This window comes from Sardina pilchardus, chromosome 1 (genome assembly GCF_963854185.1).
Source record: "Sardina pilchardus chromosome 1, fSarPil1.1, whole genome shotgun sequence".
Lineage (NCBI taxonomy): Eukaryota > Metazoa > Chordata > Actinopteri > Clupeiformes > Clupeidae > Sardina > Sardina pilchardus.
In genome coordinates, this window is record NC_084994.1 from 5,010,935 (window position 1) to 5,034,102 (window position 23,168).

The following is a 23,168-nucleotide window of genomic DNA, read 5'->3' on the forward strand; positions in this document are numbered from 1 at the left end:
AACGTGTGTGTGCGTATTTTGACTACAGTGTGGAAAAGCTTATCTGGTCGATGAACGAAAGAACAATCTTGGAGTTCTCTGAGACAAATCGTACGGTTGGCCACACCGCTTCCACGATCGTCCTCAGTCTCACTGGGCTGGGCTCGCCATCTATGATCCAATTCTGATCTGGTCGTTCAAAAAAACCAATCTACACAAAGTGCAGAATAATAAGAATTGTGTTCTACTTCTATTCTTAACATGAGACTCATTAACTTCTTTCTATTTCTCTTAGAACATCTTGTACTGTGTAACCAATAGCTAAGGATGCACTTACACTACAATGAGATGAATGACTTACATCACAATTAACAATATTGATGAAAATATAAGCAAATACATTACTTATAAGCATGTACTTTCCGTACAAATTCAATGAATTGCATAAATGAAACTACTATAATGTTTTTAACATCATTAACCAATGTACTTATCTTTTATACACTTGTCTTTTTACTATAACATACATTTTTAACCTTTTCAAATATCATGAATTACATTTTACCATTTAACTTATTCAAAACATATGAAACTCAAAAGATATGCATTCGTAATGCATCTGCATTATAACTTATTAGCACTCGCTATTACTATCAACTGCGAGGCTAAAATGTAAACAAATGAAGCGCCACGGATCCCGCATGGCTTACAACTCTTTCAATGACTCGGCTGGCCAGGCTAACATGCTGCGCCAGCTAGTTAGGGCGTTAGCTATATTCTAACACTGAATATAATGATACGGCTTGTATCAAAGTGGCAGGAAACAATTCAATTCTCGTCAGAGATTAAACATTCTATCAACCAAGATAGTGCATACCAAGGTTTCATACAAACATTGAGCATAGTCTAATTCATACTCCGATTGGTTTTGAATTATATCTTTCCTAAGTTGCTAGTCAGAACTTAGCCAAACGTGTCTCACTCACCGGAGATTCCAATGCACTGCAAACTCGATGAAATCACAATGTTTCTTCACTGAAAGTTCAGTTTACGGTAGACTTTAACCTTATGTGTAAAGCTAGATGTAAACAACCGACTTTTCGTGAGTATTAGATTAATTATTTATTCGCAAATCCAGGAGCTCGGTCAGATGCACGTTGCAGGAACTATATCGGTGGTAAAAAAGAATGTCTTCTAGTATGGCGCTCTAGTCTTCCAACACATAGAGCGCCCTCTATAGGAAGTTACTTGTCATTGCATTTAAATTAGTAGCCCTAATTTCATGAGGGTTACACGCACATCCTAGGCACAGACAGTTCAATGCATTTACTGTGGGGATCATATTTATTTGTGTATATGCTAACGTGAATTCTTGCTCAATATTGACTCGCCATGTTTATTATATCATGACATATGAATATCACATTATAGGATTTCGAGACAAGGGGCAAACTTCTCCACCACCATCCCAAAATGTAATCTCAAATAAATAAATACATTTGCGCCTACCGATAGGTGCGCGTTCACGAACACCTTCTCTCACTCTACAATCTTCATCAACGATGTACCTTACGTTGTCTCGTTGTAACGTGGAACCTAATTGGCTCATTCTAGCTGGTGACGGAAATGAACACCCATGGAACGCCATTTTCTCAAAGATGGCTGCGGCCAATTTCAAACTTTTTTGGCTGAAGTAGCTAGCCTAGCATCGGCCATTGAAATTAATGGGGGCGGGACTTATTCCCTCTCTCCAGTTAATATAATACCTCCATGCTTTTTATCGACAAAATGCTGTGCGTGATGATGTCACACACCCCTAAAACGAACTGTCGCATAAGTTTTGGTGTATCGCCAAAAAAATCGGCCTTTGAGCCGTTTCCATACATCATTTTGGGTATGTCGCAAATTATCTACCTTTTGCTTTCCACGTGACAGCCCCTTCCATAAACAAACAAAAATGGAGAGATTAGTCAGACAGTTATTTCAGTTTCACAAATGTTGTAGCATTCCTTTTCTGTTTTCCACCAAAAATAACTGTGATATAATTTTCCTCAATTAAATTGAAGACTGATTTCAACCCTTTCATTCGCATTTTGCTCCTAAAATGAATCCACACCAAGTGGATCAAAGTGTACTAGCCTACAATTCGCGCATCTGTATACAAATTTCAGAGTTCACAACTCTTACACACCTGGCTAGACGCTTTCAGCATCAAGCTCGCGCTCTCACACACACGCAAGAAATGTCACTCCAAAACCATTCTTCTTTTTCTTCAATCTGTTCGTTATCAGTTGGTGACTAGGCTATGTAGCAATACCGGTGAAACAGTAAACCATGATGAAACTGTTGACTATAACAATTACCTTGTTCATTTCAAATATTATTATTATTACGGTTGATAGGCTTAACACGGTGTGGAAACTAGTGGTGGGGGAAAAAATCGATTCTGTTCAGTATCGCGATATTTTGTGCATGCAATTATATCGATACTAGTAGCTCAAGTATCGCAATACTTAATTATAGAATTTAATTATCTATTTTACCTTTATTTGAGTCCCCAAGGGGAATTTCAAGATATTACACTCACAAGGTGGCGCTTGTTGTGGCGTTTTATTGTGCATTCAACGGCAATTTCAAATAAAAATGGCTTCACAATCACAACCTGTTATAGACGACCCTCCATCACTTTGAAAGTGTGGGTGTATTTCGTTTTCAACAAAAAGCAAATAGTAAGGACCTTGATATGCACCACGCCATGACAAAGACAGTGTTATTTTCCTTATTTTTTGTAATGCCTTTGAATAATATGAGAGACATGAATAGCAATATATCGCAGAATCGAATCGCAATACTTGTTGTATCGCAATATGTTTAGAATCGCAATAATATTGAATTTTGGCCCAAATATCGCAATAGTATCGAATTGTCATTCTTTTGCCAATTCCCACCCCTAGTGGAAACCGTGCGTTAATTCCTCCCAGAGCCTGTATTTCACATAGGCCTGCTAGATGTCTATGAAACAAAAATGGTATCCTACTGATTCTGTTGTCTAAATGATGTATTTAACCACGATTCGGTGTATCTACTTATAAGGCGGAACATTTTCATTGCAAATGTGCGCTGTATATAGCCACTCTGCGTCTTTTTATGGCTACGTTCACATTAAATCCATTCCACTAACGTCATCAGGAGAATACCGTAACGTTTTATTTTGAGCACTGGTTGTCACTCATTGGATATAACAGATATTGGGCCCTATCATGCCAACCGGGCAATGAGCTTTCACGACTGGCGCAACCTTTAATTATTATTCTCTGCGAGCGCATCCTTCATTTTTCCAGCGCAAATGTACGTTCTCTAAATGGGAGATGATATTGCGCCCTAACGGGCGTGTCAGTGAAGAGAAGAGGTGTGGTCCGGCACAAAGCTCGCCAGTCGCTAATATATGGATGAAGAAAGTAAGTGCGCCACTGACCAGGAAAAACCTAGTCGGAAATCACTCGCGCATAGCTGAAAGGCTATTATATGAGCGCATGAGGCTTGGGGATATGGAAGAGTGCACAGTGCGCACTTCTTTCATCAGCAGGAGCGCGCGCAGCCCAAATATAATTAAATAATATTTGTCCGTTTCTCGGTTTTAGGTTTGTGTATTGGTCAGCAAAAAGTAGCATACATAGCATAACAACATCCACATGCAATAATACAATAATAACGTCTAACAGTGACCTGCTCATTTAGACAACATTACACAGCCCTATGGCTAAGTTACCTTCAGTTAGTTTTGTTCTAGCATACCTTTAACGTCTGGCATTAAACAGCTGTAGTGTTCTGGCAACTGTCTACCTTGTTATTGCTCATCTGGAATAACTTCTCTAGCTGCCTCCATCCTCCATCCTTTCTGTTTTGTTTGTTTAAAGAACTTGCGATATCCATGATGAGTAGGCTATTGAGTTAGTGAATTAGCTTCACATTGTGTGCTGATAGCGGAGTAAAAGAAAACAACACGTAGCCTAGTTGCGCGCGTGCGTAATCTCTCCTGTTCAGACGAAATGTGTGCGCGTGGATATAGCTCTATAGCGCATAATTAATTTTGATAACGTGTTGACTGACTTTTTCTTAAAATAGAAGATTGTAAATAGCCTGATGGCTGGCAGCTAATGGGATGCTGTGCATATTGGGTGGGTACGGCATGGCATGCCAATTTGGTGTGAATACACACACACACAAGGGAAATGTAATAATGATAATGATCAATAGTGAGAACTAGCTTCTGACTACTGCTGCGGCTGCTGCGTTCATTCTGAAATAATCTATTTAAGTCATAAGCCCCGAGAGACCGTAAGCAAGTGCCTAAAACCCCCCTTAGCTGTTCTAAAATCAGTGTAGCCTAAACTATGGACTAGAGTGACTTATTGCTTTTCTAAAACGGTAACTATATGTCGATGTATTCAAAGATAATCATTCTTCCGCCAATAAATATTTATTCCATAGGAATGGTTGCCATGCAACATCGACACGCAGCCACTTTAACTTTTGTGCAAGTTGTGGTAGTGCATTAACGAAATGCGGTCAAGGTGTATGTTTGTGTTGGATTTTATAACAGCATCGAACGCGATTCAGCCAATCATCATCAAGGACCGGAAGTATCCGTGTTAGAAAACAATATTCACACATCATGTACATTATTTTCACAATTTCCCAGCATAAAAGTTGGGAAGGCTTAGGAAGCCTTCCCAAGCCTCCATTACGCGCCGCCCATGCCTCACGCACGAGCAAGTCGGTCTCTTCTGGAGTACACGCCCAGGTAACTCCGCCATGATAATACCAACAGACCATTGAACAATGCGCCAGGCTTTTAAAGGGAATGAGAGTGTGAAATCTAATTGGTTTATAGCATGCTAAGCCCAAAAGACACCCACGACTAATTAACTAAATTAAGACAACCCCTTTTCACTTTGCGCTGAGCGCAATGTTCACTTTTCAAGCTGTCATTATAGCCTTTTGCGCTAGGACCGCCCCCAAAGAAACTAGCGCGAGTGACTTGCGACAATGCCCAGTTGATCCTGATAATAGAGCCCATAGGCTACCAAACTCCAAGACAAGTCATGGCAGAGTAAGTTAAGCACCCAGCCAATTAAACATGACCAAGGTAAAAGTGAACTGACAACTCACAATGCCATGCCACGGTAGGCTACCTAAATCATTGAAGTTAACATTGCTGGACACTCATCTTTTCTATTACACCGGAAATATTTGTCTTTACATTCATGTTATTTAATGAAAACATGTATCCTTGAACTATGCGTGACTATTTTCCTAATCCCAAAGAATGAAACCTAATTATGTTCACGTAGGCTGCGGTACTTCTTAAAGTGACAGGCACTCAATTAGTCCTACACACCACCCCTGTAATATCATTAAAGACAAGTGTAATCAATATGAAGTATTCAAATTACTTTGAATTTTAAGCTGTAAGTATTATGCAGATCCTATAATGCTATGAATTGTTAACAAAACATACAAATTCTGAATTCAAAATATGAAATAGAAACCAGACAAGCCATTTTCTCTGTGTAGGAAGGGTTTGAGCAGAGACTAGGATTGCCACTGCTGTGAATGATCTGTATCCTGCTTAAGGCAATAAGGTTTTCAATGAAATTTCATAGTGCTCCTAATTTTTTTTTTGTGCTCCTAAATTTTTTCATTTAGGAGCACCTATGCTCCTAGTGAAAAAGCTAAGCGTAGCCTACAGCCCAGCTTGAGTAGAGCCCTGATTTAAATCCTATAGGAAAATCTGTGGATTGACTTGAAGAGAGCAGTCCATTGCCGTTCCCTACAGAATTTGACTGAATTTGAACAATTCTGCATGGAAGATTGGGCAAATATTCCCCAATCTAGGTGTGCAAAGCTATAATAGAGACATATCCAAACAGATTGACAGCTGTATTGAAAGGAAAATGAAGCTCTACAAAGTATTAAGTCAGGGGTATGATGACTTTTCTAACCCTGTTATTCTAGTTATAAATGTTTTATTAATTTTCATTATTTTGATGATGTACAGCTAAATTTGTAAATAAAACTGGATTTTTTTTATTTCAGGCTGTACGACAAAAAAAAGTAACTATTTCAGAAGGGTATGATGACTTTCTATAAGCACTGTAGTTACTGTATATGTCATTGGTGGTTTATATCTCATCTTACCTCTTTGTTAGGCTTAATTAATCTTAAAAAAGATGTTTTGCTTATCTGGATTGTATCTAGCTTGAATTTTGGGTAGTCTGAACGGCACAAAACCGCATGAAATGCGATTTTTCCAATGCTGATTCGCACCACATACGGATGTGGTTTCAATATCACTTACTATCGGATATGACTCAATCTGAACAGTCGAACCACTTGAATAGGATTTCAACGTGCCCCTTTGGTCATTTGCACTGCGACAAACAATTGCAACGTAATTCTGAGTGACGGAAGTGATTGATTGATTGATTGATTCAGCGCGTGCGCCAGGGCTACTAGCAAAACAAAAACCAACGTCAGACTCAAGTCAAAATGTTATGGTGAAACATGGAAAACTATAACGTAAAGGGTGACGAGGTATTTGCGCCGTGGCTACGAATAATAAGTTGGAAAATATAAAAAATAAATCCACTTTCATCCATGACGACTTGGTTGTGTACAACTCTACCTAATGAATCCAGGTGTGTTTAATTTATATCGGATCTGAGCATTGCATGCCAAGATCGGATGTGATCGGATGTGTTCACTTGCAATATGCAATGAGAACAGTCAGTCAGAAAGATCAGGTTCTGATCGGATATGCAGGACATCCGATTTCGACTGCCAGTGTGAACTAAGCCTTAGTGTGTGCACATACGTGGACAATTCAATATTCTAAATTAAAAAAAATAACTTTTGGAAACATTTTAAATAGATTTCCAGTTTAGGTCAAATTTGAATAAGAAAACCTTAACACGATCTTTTAAAAAAATCTAGGCATAGTGCATGCATGGAGGGGTTAATATGTTACTCATATGCATACGATTGTCCCCTTATAACATTACAAATCTGTGTATGTAGCCTTTTTCAGACAGGTTTTGCACACATTTTGCGATAATTGCCTGCCGCATTTCTGACGGTAGCGGACATTCAGACATGAGGCATATATGCGCCATAGTTCGCTGGACAGATAATGACGCCTAATAAATGCGGCCGCGCTGTCAGCTGTGCATGGGAGTTTAGCTTTCACACCGGGAGTAGCCTTGCTGCATTACCGTAGGTTACGAAGGTAACTATGGATCTGTGAGACCGAGGGATGACCGTCACTATCCCTTTTTTGACCGTATGACGGTCAGAGTTAGGTCGAAACAGATCTGCAGCGTGTTAGAGAGATGTAGGCTAACTGTTCAGTGATATCGGGCACTTTAAATACACGTAATACTTCCCTTGATCATCACTGACAAGTGCGATCTTTTTCCGCGATTGCATTCACATAGCAGCTGTGGCGGCAACATTACGGAAACATGACTAGGTTGGCAGCAGGAAAAGTTACGGTAGTAGATATGCGGACATATGCATTCAGACAGCAAAACAGAAAAAAAAACTACCGTAAAATGTTCATGAACATTAAAGAAATACACGTCTGTCTGAAAGCGGCTAGAGTGTGTTCATGGGAATAATATGCATGTGAACCTCTATGCTCATTAATTGGGGCACATTGTAAACAGTATCCTTTTCATTTATTTTATCCATCTGCAATATCTTTTCTCATGTTGTTATGCAGACTTGCTGAATCCAAACTCTCAGAGAACTCCTGTGGAATTGTGGCTACTGTTCTACAGTCACCAAACTTCCTGATAGAGCTGGACCTGAGTCACAATGACCTGGGAGATTCTGGAGTCCATCTTCTCTCTAAGGGACTGTATAGTCATAACTGCAAACTACAGACGTTAAGGTTGGTGTTAGACATGCCTTTGTGAAATGTTAGGACTATGCACCACAAGTTATGGTTTTGTTATGGTTGATGTTATTAAATATTATTTCAGTTCAGCAACAGACTGAATCCTGAGGGTTTACTGTTTTAACATGGTTTTATAATGAGTAATTTCAAGTCAAGACAAGTAGTTTTTATTTGTCCCAGCTTGGGCAATTGTTTTGCAGCAGTAGCACACACACATACACTTCCATATACACATACACTAACACACTTCCACAGGACATTTATAAAAATAAATAAATAAATACACAAAACAGATAAAATGCTATGGGGAAGTGAGATGCACAGTGTAAAAGATAAGCCCAGAAATAAATAAATACACAGCCTGCATATGGCTATCTGCGTTTCTTAATGGAGTTAAGCAGTTGAACAGCGGAGGGTATAAAAGAGTGCTTGTATCTGTTTGTCCTGGCTGGTGATATTTAAAACGGGAGCCAGAGGGCAAAAGCTGAAATTCACTGTGCAGAGGATGGGTGTAATTATCCAAAATAGACTCAGCCTTCCTAATTGCCTGTTCTTCATATAAAGCAGTCAAGCTTTTCTGTTGAACACCGATTACTTTACTGCTTACCTTGATAATCTTAGATATGGCATTTTTGTTTTTCACACTGAGAAGAGCATACCAGCAGTGCAGGCTTGTGCAAAATTCAGAATTGAATTGAGAATGACTCCTAAATTCCAATTCAATTCTCGAGTTTGAATTGAATTTGAATTGAGGTCAAAAACAGGATGCAGAATTACAATTCGAATTTGAATTAAGGGAAGTAGAATTGAAATTCAATGAAATTCAAACAAATTCACATACATAATTTAAGGGTACACTGCAAATTATTTGATTCTTATCAAGATAAAAAAAAAAAGAGATTAGAAGTTTTAGATAATTTATATTGTTTTAAGAGTGAATTTCTTACTGTAAGTGTTCAACTTTACACTATCTTAAATCAAGCACAACCATATATGTTTTGTCTCAAATAGGCATGAAAACTTAAAATGCAGTAAATACTGTTCAAATGAGATCTTTTATATCTCTCCCTCAAATTCTCATCAAAATAAAGCTTGTTTTATGTAACAAGAAAAGTTGCCTTAATTTAAGATCATCTTAGAAAACAGCAGTCTATGCTTATATTTATATTTAACTTATTCTGAGGCTGTAACAACTTTAAATACACGTGATCTAGGCTCGTCACAAGCTGTGGCACTGTGGCGCAACAGGCTACAGCAGTAGGACCATGAACTTGTCCAAGTATCCTTGGGGACCCGGTTCAAATACCACCTGCGGCCATATCACATCTCTTTCACTCGCCCACTCGCTTCCTGTCTATCTGCACTGTCCTTTCTGAGTAAAGGCAAAAAGTCCAGGACATTTACTAGCAAAAGAAAAGGAATATAATTTGAGGCTGTAAAAAGTTTAAATTTAAGTAATCACCCTTTTTTGCAGTGTATTGTTTAACAATTAAGTTTCACAAAATATGTCAGATATGATTTCAATAAAACACACCACTTATAATTGAAAACAGTAATCAATTACATTTTCAATGTAATTTTCCCTGAACTGAATGTATGTGAGATTCAACACATTCTTCCTGCTGGGTTATTCCACGCCAAATCAACCAGAGCACACGCACTTGCGTCTCAAAAAAATCTGAAAAAAATACCATGCGTGCCTATGTTACTCAGGAGATACTCTGTAAAATGTTTTTGTGCTAAGATCAACACTTTTCAAGTAACAGACAGTTTTGCGGGGGGAGGGGGGTGTCAAATTTGTTCTGCCTCTTTTTTTTGTCAAAGTTCCCAAGCTCATTGCTCAAGAACTAGAATCTGTAGGAGGCTCAAATGTTGCAGGCTGGTGCATAAATAGGAATAGTATGCAGTCAAATCACCACGAGTAGTCTGGATGATCCTCCATGGTCATAGCAGTCCCTTAAAGTTGATAAAAATGTTTTTGGAGTTCTTGGCTGGGCTCTGTTTAGGCTTACAGAACACACATTTTTACTCAACATAGGCTCTTGATTCCCCCCCCCCCCCTTATTAAGATCAGTAGAAACACTCTCCGAAAAAGCAATGAAAAGAAAAGAAAATCCATCAGGGGCTGAACAGCAGACCTCACAAGTTTGAAAAATAATTTTAGATCTCATATTCAGAGCACCCTAACACCTTGTGGGAATATACGAAGATTTTTAAAATATTTTTTTCTTTAATCTGCATTACCTCTTCTTTTTAAAAACACCAATTTGACTTGTCTTATGCAAATCTTTCTTTTTCATTTTCCACCCTAAACGTGGACAAAATGCACCATTGAGATCAATATGTTTTGTCCCCACCCCTGCAATTTCAGTGATTCAGTGATTTTAGTGGCACCCAGTGGTTACTCTATACAAAGCATATCTCTCAATAAATCTCAATGGTGCATTTTGTATTGATCTTAGCACAAAAACATTTTACAGAGTGTCTCCTGGGAAACATAGGTGCACATGGTATTTTTTTCAGATTTTTTTGAGACGCAAGTGCGTGGGCTCTGGTTGATTTGCCGTGGAATGACCCTGCTATGTGATTGTGGAATTTGTTTTGAATTGCCATGAATTGAATTCCACTTCCTGTCATTCCAATTCAAATTCAAATTGAACTTCATGTGGGGTGGGGCCAATTCAATTCAAATTCCAACTCATGAATTGAATTGAGGCAAATTCTAAAATTCGGAATTGTGCACAAGCCTGACCAGCAGATAGCAGAAAAGGTGAGTATGGATTCTATGAAGGATCTATAAAACATATTAGGGACCTGAAACCTTGCCAACTTCCTAAGACAATATAAGCGCTGCTGACCCTTCTTGCACACCATGTCTGTGTTACTGTTAAAAGTCAGTTTGTCATCAACAATGGAACCCAGATATTTGTACTGATGAACAATGTCAATGTCCAGTCCATTTATCTTGGTTGTGGTGGGGTTGCAGGCTTTGTGTCTAAAATCAGTACACATGTCCTTAGTTTTAGACACATTCAGTTCTAGCATTGCGTCCTGACACCAATTTATAAAATAATCCATAATGGGGCCATGTGACGATTCATTGGCCTCCAGCAGGCTCAGCAAACTTAAGGATGTGGCAACTGTCAGTTTTGGAACGGCAGTCGTCTGCGTAGAGGATGTACAGGAGAGGAGATAAAAGGCAACCTTGAGGAGAGCCTGTAGATGTAAGGGATAATCCAGAATGGTGGCCATTTACTCTCACTTGCTAATTTCTCTCTCTCTCTCTCTCTCTCTCAGGCTCAGTAACTGTGGTATCTCAGATGAAGGTTATGTTTGTCTGGCTCTCACTCTGATGTTAAACCCCTCATGTGTGAAAGAGCTGGATGTGAGCAACAATCATCCTGGAGAATCAGCACAGAAACTGTTATCTGCTACACTAGAGGATCCTCATCGCAAAGTTGAAGCACTTCAGTATGTACTCTAGAGAACCAGAAACATCAAGATGTGATTGAGCGCAAAATTACATTTATTAGTGGCATTTCAAGCAAGACCATTTATTTGCATTATCACCGACTGGCTTACAGTGATGCTAACCACGTCTCTATTTTATACCCAATGCTTGAGTGAAATGATTTTTGGGAGTTGTTGGCTTTCATTCACATGAGCCAAACAAACATTTTTCGCTTTTTTCTCCCGTCTCAGATGAAAATGAGGGAATTATGCATGGCTATTTAAAAGTATGACTGGGTTTCTAACAACATAAAGCTTAAAGGAACACTTCACCATTTTTTCATATTAAACTATGTTATTCGCTTAATTAAGACGAGTTGATACATACCTCTCACGTTTCAATGTGTGCACTCACTGGCTCTGGTGCGCGGCTCAACTCATGTCCATGTTTTCCCTATTAAAATACAGTTACACGAGTAGTCATACAACCAAGCATGGTGAGACAAAATAAAACGTGGTGCATTTCTAAGCAGGTAAAAGGGATAACTATATTGTGTGGCGGAATAATATTGGGAGCACTTAGACTCTGCGCAGTAATATCCTCACTCCAAAGTGAAACTGAAAGTGTAAGAGTGAGGATATTACTGCGCCACACAATATAGTTATCCCTCTTACCTGCGTAGAAATCCACCACGTTTTATTTTGTCTCACCATACTTGGTTGTGTGACTACTCGTGTAACTGTATTTTAATAGGGAAAACATGGAGGTGTTTGGTCACTTCTAACTTCATCTCTGTTTGGATCCTAATGAATGCTTTGGGCTAGCTAAGTGCTATCAAAGTTGCGCCGCGCACCAGAGCCAGTGAGTGCACGCATTGAAACGTGAGAGGTATGTATCAACTCGTCTTAATTAAGCGGATAACGTAGTTTAATATGAAAATACGTTGAAGTGTTCCTTTAATGCAAATGGGTGAAATGCTCCTTTAAAAAGTGGGCCACAGTATGTGACTAATTACTGTTACTTCAGAAGGATTCTGTAGTCCTCACCACAGGGAACAAATTAATCATGAATCAATCAATAATCAACTAATCTAAATGCAGCATTAACTACACTGTTTACACTGGTATCATTCCCTGTGCATTTCACTGAATTTAGTCAATTTGAAGTAACATTGCATAATATGTAGAGTTCTTCTGTCATAATCCTGTCAAATGTTGTTGCAGATTTGCTGACTGTAAACTTACAGATAAGTCCTGTGAGATTGTTTCTTCAGTTCTACAATCACCAAACTCACTGCTACAGCTGGACTTGAATCACAATGATCTGGGGGATTCTGGAGTTCAGCTTCTCTCTAAAGGACTGTCCAGTTTTAACTGCAAAATACACACATTAAGGTGGGTATACATTTTATTATCATCTAAAGCAGGGGCCTCAAACTCCCGGCCCACGGGCCACATCCGGCCCAGGTCTGGCCCGCAACTTGATGTCAAAATAATAATGTTATTCTGCCCTTGAGGGTATTTTTAATCGCGATAAACAACAACACTGATTAAAACAGACGGTAGATCCAAGTACGGTGACAAATTGCATTTGTACTCTCCACAATAGTTTCCAGACATCCAGAGCTTCGATTCAAGCCCAAATTCACTGCACAAAGTTTTCACCATGTAGCCGCGTCACCACAAACTGCACGCAGAAGACGTGCAATGACACGGAAGCGATGCAGACCAGTTTTGCACAAATTGAAGCAGAAATACACCAAATGTTGAAAGAAAGTTCACATGTGATGAAGTATTGGGTCTGTTAATCACCTATTCTAATTCTGAAGAAGAATGTCTGCCTTTTGGAGATTATGATCGATCGTCTATTAGTGATAGTCACGGTGCGTCTGTGCGTCTTTGCGTAGGCTACGACAGCGTCCAACCATACTATGTTTATTTTGACCTTCTGCCCAACGTAACTGGAGATGCCAATGATAATCGTGATGATGGTGTCCGTAATGGACGTGGGACAGGCAGCTGAAGAACTACAAAGTCCCCGCGATTGTAACTGATTTGACCAGGTTACTTTTTAGCCTATTTCAGGGTTTGTGACTACGAATAGTAGCCTAATAGTTTACTATTGTTGGTTTACATTTCACTGTTTTCCTGTTCATTTTGTGTGTGGGTGAAATGACAAAAAAGAAAGTAAAACTGATCAAATAATGTTCAACATATTTTCATGTATAATTAATGCATGAGTTAATGAATTAACTCATGATAATTCATAGCATTTAGTTAACATGAATTCATGTGCAATTACTTTTCTTTTTTCCCCATGACAGTGGTGTCCACGATTTTGTCCGACAAAAAGTCATCATGATCATGCTTGATTAAGCAGGATTCATGATGATGTGCCAACCGTACTTAATGCTTAAGATGATGAGTTGTTTATGCATGAATTAATTAATGACAATCAGTGAATTCATGTTAAGTCATAATGATTCATGATATATTCAGGGATGAATTAATGCATGATTCATGCATTCATTCATGCATGAATTAATGCTAATTCATGTACTCTTACCTCAAAGTGTTACCAATTTTATTTATTTATTTTTTTTAAAAAGTGTTACCATTTTTTTAAAACCCTGGCGCTAAACGTTTGCCAGGTTTAAATCAATTATGAAAGGAAAATGCCTAAAGTGTACTTGTCCTTAAAATACAGGGGTCATAGCCTAAGTATTGGAACGCCCATGTTAAATTCCCATAGAGGATTTTTATTTTTTAAAGGCCAGTTATTTCATGGATCCAGGACACTATGCACCCTGATAAAGTCCCCTTGGCCTTTGGAATTAAAATAACCCTACCACATCAACACTATACCATACCATTTCATTCTCATTGAGCTTAATGCAATTCAAACCAGCTAATAGGCTAACTGAAATAAAACCATGCCAATCTCTTAGTATGGTAACCTGAGTCAAATCCCTTGTTTGTTTACACCAACCTGGCCAACAAAGCTGATTCTCATTTTGTGTATCTTTTTTACATTGGCCTAACATTTGCCATTGCTAATGACGTACACAGTAATTAATCTAGCATACTTTCATTAAATAAATAGATTCAAGCTAACATGTAAAGGTCTAATTAGCCTGATCAATTTGTACCAGAGATCTTACCTGTTAGAAAAATGTCACCTGGGATAAAACTCCCCCTGCAACCCTGATTTGCATTTGTATAGCCTTCCCTAGAATTAGAAGGAGGGGGTCTTGGGGGGATGACTGCCAAGCAAGGCCCTCATCAATTTCCAGCAATTCAAAGCAGTTTTCTGCATTGCCTGCAAATTGCTGTAAACAGCCGTAAACCTGAGCTTTCACAACAATCTACAGTGTCACATACTGACGAAAATCCCACTTTTCATGTAGTGTGTGGTGTATTGCATGTTGAACAGTGTTCACACTACCGAAGACGGACACCAAAGTATGTCTCTTTCAGTACAGGTAGCTGCAGAAGAGCTTAACTCGGCACAGCATGTAAAGCTTAGTGCACTGTTGAAGAGCTACGGGGATGTCTTCTCAAGCCACGACAAAGACTATGGCTACACAACTACAGTGACACATAACATATAAACTGGTGACACCCAACCGATCAAATGAATACACCGGAGAGTTCCACCTCAAGTATACCAAAAGTTCAAGTGACATGTGCCTAAAAAGAGGAATATAAAATCATCATTTGACAATTGATCTTAATGCCTTAATTAGGAGTAAAAATCAATCATTAGCCTGTTTGATGCTCATTGAGCATCTGAGGCTAATAGGCCTACTGGAAAAAGCACCATGTCAATCTATAGCTGCAGTGCCTATAGAAAGTCATCATACCCTTTTGAAATAGTAACTTTTTTGTCTTACAGCCTGAAATCAAAACTCATTTAAAAAAGCAAAAATTCCAGTTTTATTAATAAATTTAGCTGTTTTTCATCAAAATAATGAAAAAAAAGTCAGCAGTTCTGAAAATTGATAAAAAATTTAAAACTAGAATAACAGGGTTGGAAAAGTCATCATACCCCTGACTTAATACATGTAGAGCTTCCTTTTGCTTTCATTACAGCCATCAATCTGTTTGGATATCTCTATTATAGCTTTGCACACCTAGATTGGGGAATATTTGCCCAATCCTCCGTGCAGAATTGTTAAAAGGATTTAAGTCAGGGCTCTGACTTTGCCACTCAAGGATATTCCCCATCCTATCCTTAAGCCACTGCTTTGTTCTTTTGGCAGTATATATGCTTAGGATCATTGTCGTGTTGGAAGGCGAATGACCTGTAGCCTGGATGCCAGACCGAAGTTTAGCCCCGCCTCCATTCTATTTCTGCAGGGAACTTTGGTCTGGCACTGCCCCGTTCAGCTGCTACTATTCGAGATACAGATCTGTTCGGACCAATCACATTTCACAGGGCGGGCTTTACGTGATGATTGACAGATGAACAGCAGTGACGTTCACGGCTGCATGCGTCCTCGTTCAACGAGTTGGGTGTGAGACCGTGTTGGCTTAGGTTGATTTTGATTGCAACAGAAACGCTCTGGCTATGAATGCATAATTTGTTCATGCAGTTTGGCCTTTCGTTTATCTTAGCTATTGAAACGGAGGTTTTATCACAGATTCGCACAACTATTTCTGAACACTTAGACCAACGAGGATATGTGGGAAAACTTCAGTTTCACTTTCACCCAGTTAAAACAGCATGTTTGGGTGATGTTGTTCCCGTTTGTTTAAAAATGTCTGTTTGCTCGTTGGGTTAACGACACACTTCTCCAGCTGTTCATGGCATACAGTTTGAAGGAATTATTTTTAAAAACGAAGGAGGATGTTTTCCATAGCCTACCCTGCTACATATTTCTGTCTTAGATTTCGCAGATACTGACAGCCAATAACTTGTTCTGTTTGGTTTGGTCTATCCAATGAGTGCAGAGCTATCCCCCCCGCACTGTATCGGTTGAATCACGCCCCAGAATCGCAGCTGAATGGAGCAGTTTCAGACTCATATTCTGATAAGAATTGAGTATGACGTCGTCAGGCTAAATGACCTGCCCATCTTCAGCTGTCTAGCCGAGGGATGCAGGTTTTCCTCAAGAATTTGGGTGTGCTTGGCAGCATCCATTTTCCCTTCTATCCTGACCAATTGCCCAGTCCCCACTGAAGAGAAACATCCCCACAACATAATGTTACCCCCACCATGCTTCGCAGTAGGTATGGTGTGTTTTGAGTGTGTTTGGGTGTGTATACTGTGTTTGGTTAGCACCTGGAGCTCAGTCCAAAAAGTTCAATCTTAGTCTCCAAAAAGTTAAATCTTAGTCTCATCTGACCATAAAAGCTTTTTCCATATGGTAGCAGGCGAAAACCAAACACAGTACACCACCCAAAACGCACCATACCTACTATGAAGCATGGTGGAGGGAACATTATGTTGTGTGGATGTTTCTCTTCAGCGGAGACTGGGCAATTGGTCAGGATAGAAGGGAAAATGGATGCTGCCAAGTACACCGAAATTCTTGAGGAAAAATCTGATGGAAAAACTAGAATGCCCATGTTAAATTCCCATAGAGGATTTTTATTTTTATTTTTAAAGGGCAGTTATTTAATGGATCCAGGACACTATGCACCCTGATAAAATCACCTTGGCCTTTGGATTTAAAATAACCCCACATCAACACTATACCTTCACCATTCTCATTGAGCTCAAACCAGCTAATTAGCTAGCAGCTAATAACTGACATTATGCATGCCAAACTCTTTGTATGGTGAAGGTATAGTGTTGATGTGGGGTTATTTTAATTCCAAAGGCAAAGGGGATTTTATCAGGGTGCATAGTGTCCTGGATCCATTAAATAACTGGCCTTTAAAAATAAAAATAAAAATCATGGGCGTTCCAATACTTATGACCCCCCATATTTTAAGGAAAACAATTATTTATTTACAATACATTATTCATTCACAAAGAAAATTGATGTCATTAAAGTTTGAATATTTCCTCATTGTTTCATTTAAGGCATTAAGATCAATTTCCAAAAATGGATTTTATATTTAACTTTAAGCATGTGTTCCAATCATTTTGGAGGACACTGTATAATACATGTTGCACATATATAAACTATATGTTTTATGGTCAAATATTATTCTCATGCCCGTCTGACGGGAGCCCTTGCGTTATCTGCTGTGAAAAAAGAGAACAGCAGCCTGAAAAAACATGGCCGAACGTGAGACTGGCAGTGTTGTCACATAAGTAAGAGCAAAATAGCTCTAAACTAGCTTGTACCGGTGTGCTTTTGATCATGTAAAATTACTCGGTTATAAAACACGCGCATTTAGGAAAAGTTGTGAACGTAGGGTCCTGGAATTTAATCGAGTGAAAAGATTTTTTTTTTTTTGTAATCACTCATCATCAGTCTTTTGACCGCAGCCCGGCAGTTCTAGGTATATCTAGGTCAAACCAATAAGTCTCAGCGGTCAAATGACTGGCGCTTGGCGCTTCTAGTGTTAAAGGGAAACTATGCAGGATTGGTGATTTCATCGCCCGTATCGCTTTCGTTTTTAGTTTTCGCTCGTTTTATGCTTGCATATTTCTCTGCAGAGCTTCCCCTACAGCTTTAGCGTGTATATTTTACAAAACTCCTCAATCGGTCAGTCTGCCTTGTCATGAGCATGATCGAGACTTCACATGAGACTTCCTGGACCATGGGTGCGTGCCCAAAGGCTCCTGAAATGGCAAGCGTGGTTCTACCACTACAGACCACTAGGGCGGCCTAAAAAAACATTGTTCAACTGGTGACTCATTTAATCATATAACAGTATAGATACAGACGGTTAGAAGGTAGCCGCCCCCTCTGTGGAGGAAAACATGCTAACATCACACATGAAAGTCAATGGGCTAACTTGCTAGTAGAACACAAATGTTTTCCACGGGGGGTGTTTCAGCCATGGTTAACACGGTAACTGGGGGCGGTAACCACGATTATGACGAGATGCCGTCTGTATGTATGAAACTAATTGATTAACTGAAAAATGTTGCATAGTTTACCTTTCAGCGTAAGCGTAAGCTTTTAGCCATCTGCATTCGGTAGGCTATATTCACCAGACCCATGATGCTGGACATGCACCTTTGTTCTGTTGCATATGCTTGCCTTTCTCTGTGGGCTATGAGCGCTGAATCAACGTGCGCATCTGCGCAAGTAAAACCGAACGTTAACCGAAAGACACCTTTCTCTTAAAAACATAATAAAAATCCTCCTGCTCCTATGGGAATTTAGCATAGGGGTCAAATACTTCCTTCACCCCAGCATTTAAGAACACTTATTTATTTACAACACATTCTTCAATCACAAAGAAAATTGGTGTATATATTTACATATACTATTTCAATCTCATCCATATTTCATATAATTGTCATCATTTAAACTGATCTTCTCTCTCTCTCTCTCTCTCTCTCTCTCTCAGGCTCTCTGATTGTCTCATCACAGAGAAGGGTTGTGGTTTTCTGGCTTCAGCTCTGACTTCAAACCCCTCCCATCTAAAAGAACTGGACCTGAGCTGCAATAGTCCTGGAGAATCAGGACTGAAGCTGTTATCTGCTAGACTGGATGATCCTGCCTGTAAACTGGAGATACTCAAGTATGCTCAGAAAGAAACACCAGTGTTGCACATTTAGAAAGTGTCTCCATTATGGAGACCATAGTTGTTTCTTCATACTGAGTGTAGTGGCCCATTTTCAGATGTGCATTGTAATACCTGCTTAACACTATCTTTATATGATTCCGCATCCAATAATGCAAATATAGGTCTTTTCCGTCCATTCATAGATCTAGGCCTGATGAATGTTCAGAGGGAGTATTACCCACATGAACGCTAACAACATTAAGCGTCTTTCCACTGGGCATTTTCGTAACGGTACGGTACGGCTCGGTACGACTCTATCCTGTTTGGGAGCATTTTGACTGCGGATTAGCGGGTGGAGCAGTTACTATTTTTAGTACCTACTCGTAGCTGTTTCAGAGGTGGGTCTACTCGGGACTAGTCGATACTAAAATGTCACGTGAACAGTGATGTCCACGGATTGGTCAGATAAATCACGTCATGCACGCAATGAAGGCCCAGGATCTTGACCAGTGCCACCACCAGTTTTATCTATGCACTGCTTAACTTGCTAGCGCGATGAGTTGCGATAAACGATAATAGTAACACACTCTCCACTCGTTCTGCTAGGTCCATGCATTTAATTAGTCTACCTTTCACTGCCTTGCAATCAGTATTAAAACAGCTCTGCAAAGTTAAAACCAACTAGCAAAATGCTAATCGCGATTAGCATGCCATTTGAACTGCAGTTATAACGAGACCTAGCTGGACGCAGTTTGTTACACAGATGGTCGATCATTTTAACGTCTAAACCGACGGTGTGCGGTGTCCTAACATGGTCGCCTAGTGTAATTGTCAGCGCATGGATTTGTTAAGATTGTTAAGAAATTTGTTAATAACTTAATATCAGACAATGCTGCTGCCAGTTACTGTCTGGTTACTAGCGAGCTAGCTAGCCTTCTAGCGAAGGTAACATTTTAAACGGAGAAGTGTAATGTCTCTGAAGTGACAATTACCTGAATAACATTATAGTGACGTTAGTTAAAGTGGGTAGTTTATACTGAAGTGAACTTGCAACAGTATATTCAGTTTAAGCGAAGTCCCTCAACTGTTAGTGACCTGGTAGCACATTGCTGTATTGCCATAGTATGCCAGTGTCCTATATAATGATTCATTGGTATCATGGATGATTTTAGACAGTAACATTGTAATCACAATTGTGTTTGTATGCTGTTACTGATTATTAAGAGAGAAAGTTTCCACAGTTGTGTTCACTTTTTACTGACTGTGGCGTGACAACTTCTAGTGGCCTGAAACTGACGTCACGTCAGTGGGAACCCCGCCGACTCCACCCACTTCCAGGTCACGGTTTAGGTGGAAAGGCAAATAGTACTGGTACCCTGCTGTGCCGTGTAGAGCCGCGCTGTACCGTACCGTGTAGAGTCGGACTAGTTTGGCAGTCGAAAAGAGACAATTGATAAATCCATGGTTTCTTTTCGTTGAAGGGTGTTTTTTCATCAGTACGTGCTAAATAAAAGATTGTTTTGGTCTGAAGAGTTTTGTCCTGTCAGATGCAGTCAGTAACTACATGTACCTGTAGCACGTTTAAACTGGAGGGGCTCAACAGGCCGTTTCCATCGACAGAGAACCAGCTCCTTTCCCGTTCGCGAACCAACATTTGAACCGTTCGTCGCCTTTTCACCAAACAAAAGTTGGTTCGGAACGTGTCACCTTGGTTCGGAAGTTGAACCAAAAAAATAGTTGTTTTTTCCTACGAACCGGAGTGTCATTGCGTCTTTCAGATGGAAGAAGGCTAAAAGCATAAGTTTTCCGTCCATATCAACTGTTGCCATGAGTAAACAAAACGATTCAACTAGCATTACACTGCATATAACGTCCGTCTGCATATGACATCCGTCCACCCTTTGCAGCTATAACAGCTTCAACTCTTCTGGGAAGGCTTTCGACAAAGTTTAGGTATGTGTTTATGGGCATTTTTGACGCGCATTTGTGAGGTCACACACTGATGTTGGATGAGGGCCCACACTCAACTTGTGCAAGGGCTGCTGCAGCACCGGGGATTCTAAAACATGGAAACATTCCCTATAAGCCTAAGTTATGAAGTCACACGAGTGGAAAGAGAAACAGCTGTTCATACCTGCGGTGGTACGGTGGAACGGATAACCAGGAAGACATCGGGTAACTGGACATGTAAACAATGACAAGCGTTCTGTGCCGGTGACGTCGCTTGTCAAAAGAAAAGTCCCGGTTGATAAAGGGGCTTGAAAATCACGGTTGGCTCGCAGTTAGTTAACCAGAGCCATTCACAGCACAGCACGTTAGGCGCCCACTTGGGAGGGGTGGGTCAGACAGCTGCAGCCTGCTACACATGCACACAAGACTATATGGAACAGAGATTTTGTCCTATAGTGTGACAAACATAAAACAACAGAAAAACATCCTTAATTTCAAAACGTACTTTAAAAAAAGCCAGGTTTGGCATGAGGGGAGCTCCAATAATAGCTCCTTTTAGATAGGTACAATTTCAAACAGTTTTGTAAGGTTGGCAGAAAAAAATGTATTGACATTCATAGGAAAAAGTCAATCAAGTTCATCTATTCATGGTGAAAATGAAATTTTGAGAAAATAATGATTTAATAATGTGAACAATTCTGTTTCATGTATTTTTTTATGTTATTCAATATAATTTCTTAGTACTTTTTAAATGTCACACCATAGGACACATTCACAGTGCAGATGAGTGTAAACGTGGAAAAAAATATGTGAGGTCATTGACAAAATGAGTGACCACTATTATTTTCAGAAACTACAGTTTCTATACTACATAAATATTTGTATTTTTTCTTTAAAAATTATGTTTTCCAAAAAAAGCACTTTTTCTTGGCCAGATGTCAACTACCCACTCTATGCAGTTTGCTGTTAAATGCATCTATAAGATAATCATTCAAAGACAACAGAATTGCTAATTAGACCACCAGTTTTGCATCTTTGTACTACATCAAAAGCAACCTTAACTTTCGTTGGCCTTTCAAACGTCGACTTTCACTTTCACGCCATCCTCTAAAACTTTCCTACTTGTTAGATTTGATAAATCTTCCATAGCCTATGTGCACAAGTAAGCCTAGTTTGAGTAGCCTACAACTGCTGCTCTTCATTATCTTCCTGCTTGTTGACATTATATGCACACACTCATTTATATACACATGAGCTGCAAGAGTAAGAGATATATGCATATACATTGCACAAATAGGAGATACAGGAAAGTTGACAAGCATCATGTTTGTGGAGAGAATATTATCCATTGTGTGTGTTTTTGAAGTAATAATTCATTACAAATTGAATTGGGTAATTGGTTTGTAATGTCCACAATCACATACACAAAATAGAGGCAGTGGTGTAACAACCTTTTTAGTGTAAAATAAAAAAACAAGTACTTTGTACACAGTTTAAAAATATCAAGCAGATTTGTTGGGGATTTAGAATGGATCGATAGATGATAGATAGATAGATACTTTATTGATCCCCAAGGGGAAATTCAAGAAATTCAGGATCTCTGGCAGTAGTGGGGGGTACAGTGTTTTAGAATTCCGTGGCAGTTATTGGGACTTTTAGTTGAATATACATAGGCCTATTATCACTGTCATGAAACTAAGAAAGTAGTACAACAATCATTAATTCAGGGTTCCAAAATATGTGGTCAATGGCCCAAAGGTGGGCTGTGAAGGTGTTGTTGGTGGTCCTTGATCATGCATTAAAAAATGTCACTGTTGGAAAGTGTATTTGTTATTCAGAGGTAGTACTCAGGTTGGTCACTAACTCTAATCTAAATACAGGACAGACAGTGTTGAGGCTGTTAACTTCATGATTGTCTCTCTCTGAGAACTAGATTGTGGCGTCATCTTTGTATGCAATGAAGAGAGTTGGAAAGAGAGTTACTTCATTACTTTATATCAGGGGAAACATATATGGTAAAAGACTAGCAGTGGAATGATAAATCACCTTACTTTTCACAGGTGGCACAAACAGAAAAACAGCAGTCTTGACCAAACCTGTCAAATGATGCATGTGTGTGACATTTTGTTTTTCTGACAGAACTGACCATGCTTCTGTAAGCGTAGCAAGATCACGTTTGCTGAAATGTAAGTTT

General features: G+C 39.3%; 1 protein-coding gene across 1 annotated transcript in view; it reads left to right on the forward strand.

Annotated features, from left to right (window-relative positions):
* Positions 1–23,168, forward strand: part of LOC134081944 (NACHT, LRR and PYD domains-containing protein 3-like) — a 56,558-nt gene that overhangs the window by 30,447 nt on the left and 2,943 nt on the right. The window contains exons 6-10 of the mRNA XM_062537596.1: positions 7,763–7,933; positions 11,237–11,410; positions 12,614–12,784; positions 18,866–19,039; positions 23,114–23,160. Coding sequence (XP_062393580.1) covers positions 7,763–7,933; positions 11,237–11,410; positions 12,614–12,784; positions 18,866–19,039; positions 23,114–23,160 — 737 coding nt within the window. The remainder of the gene's footprint in view (positions 1–7,762; positions 7,934–11,236; positions 11,411–12,613; positions 12,785–18,865; positions 19,040–23,113; positions 23,161–23,168) is intronic.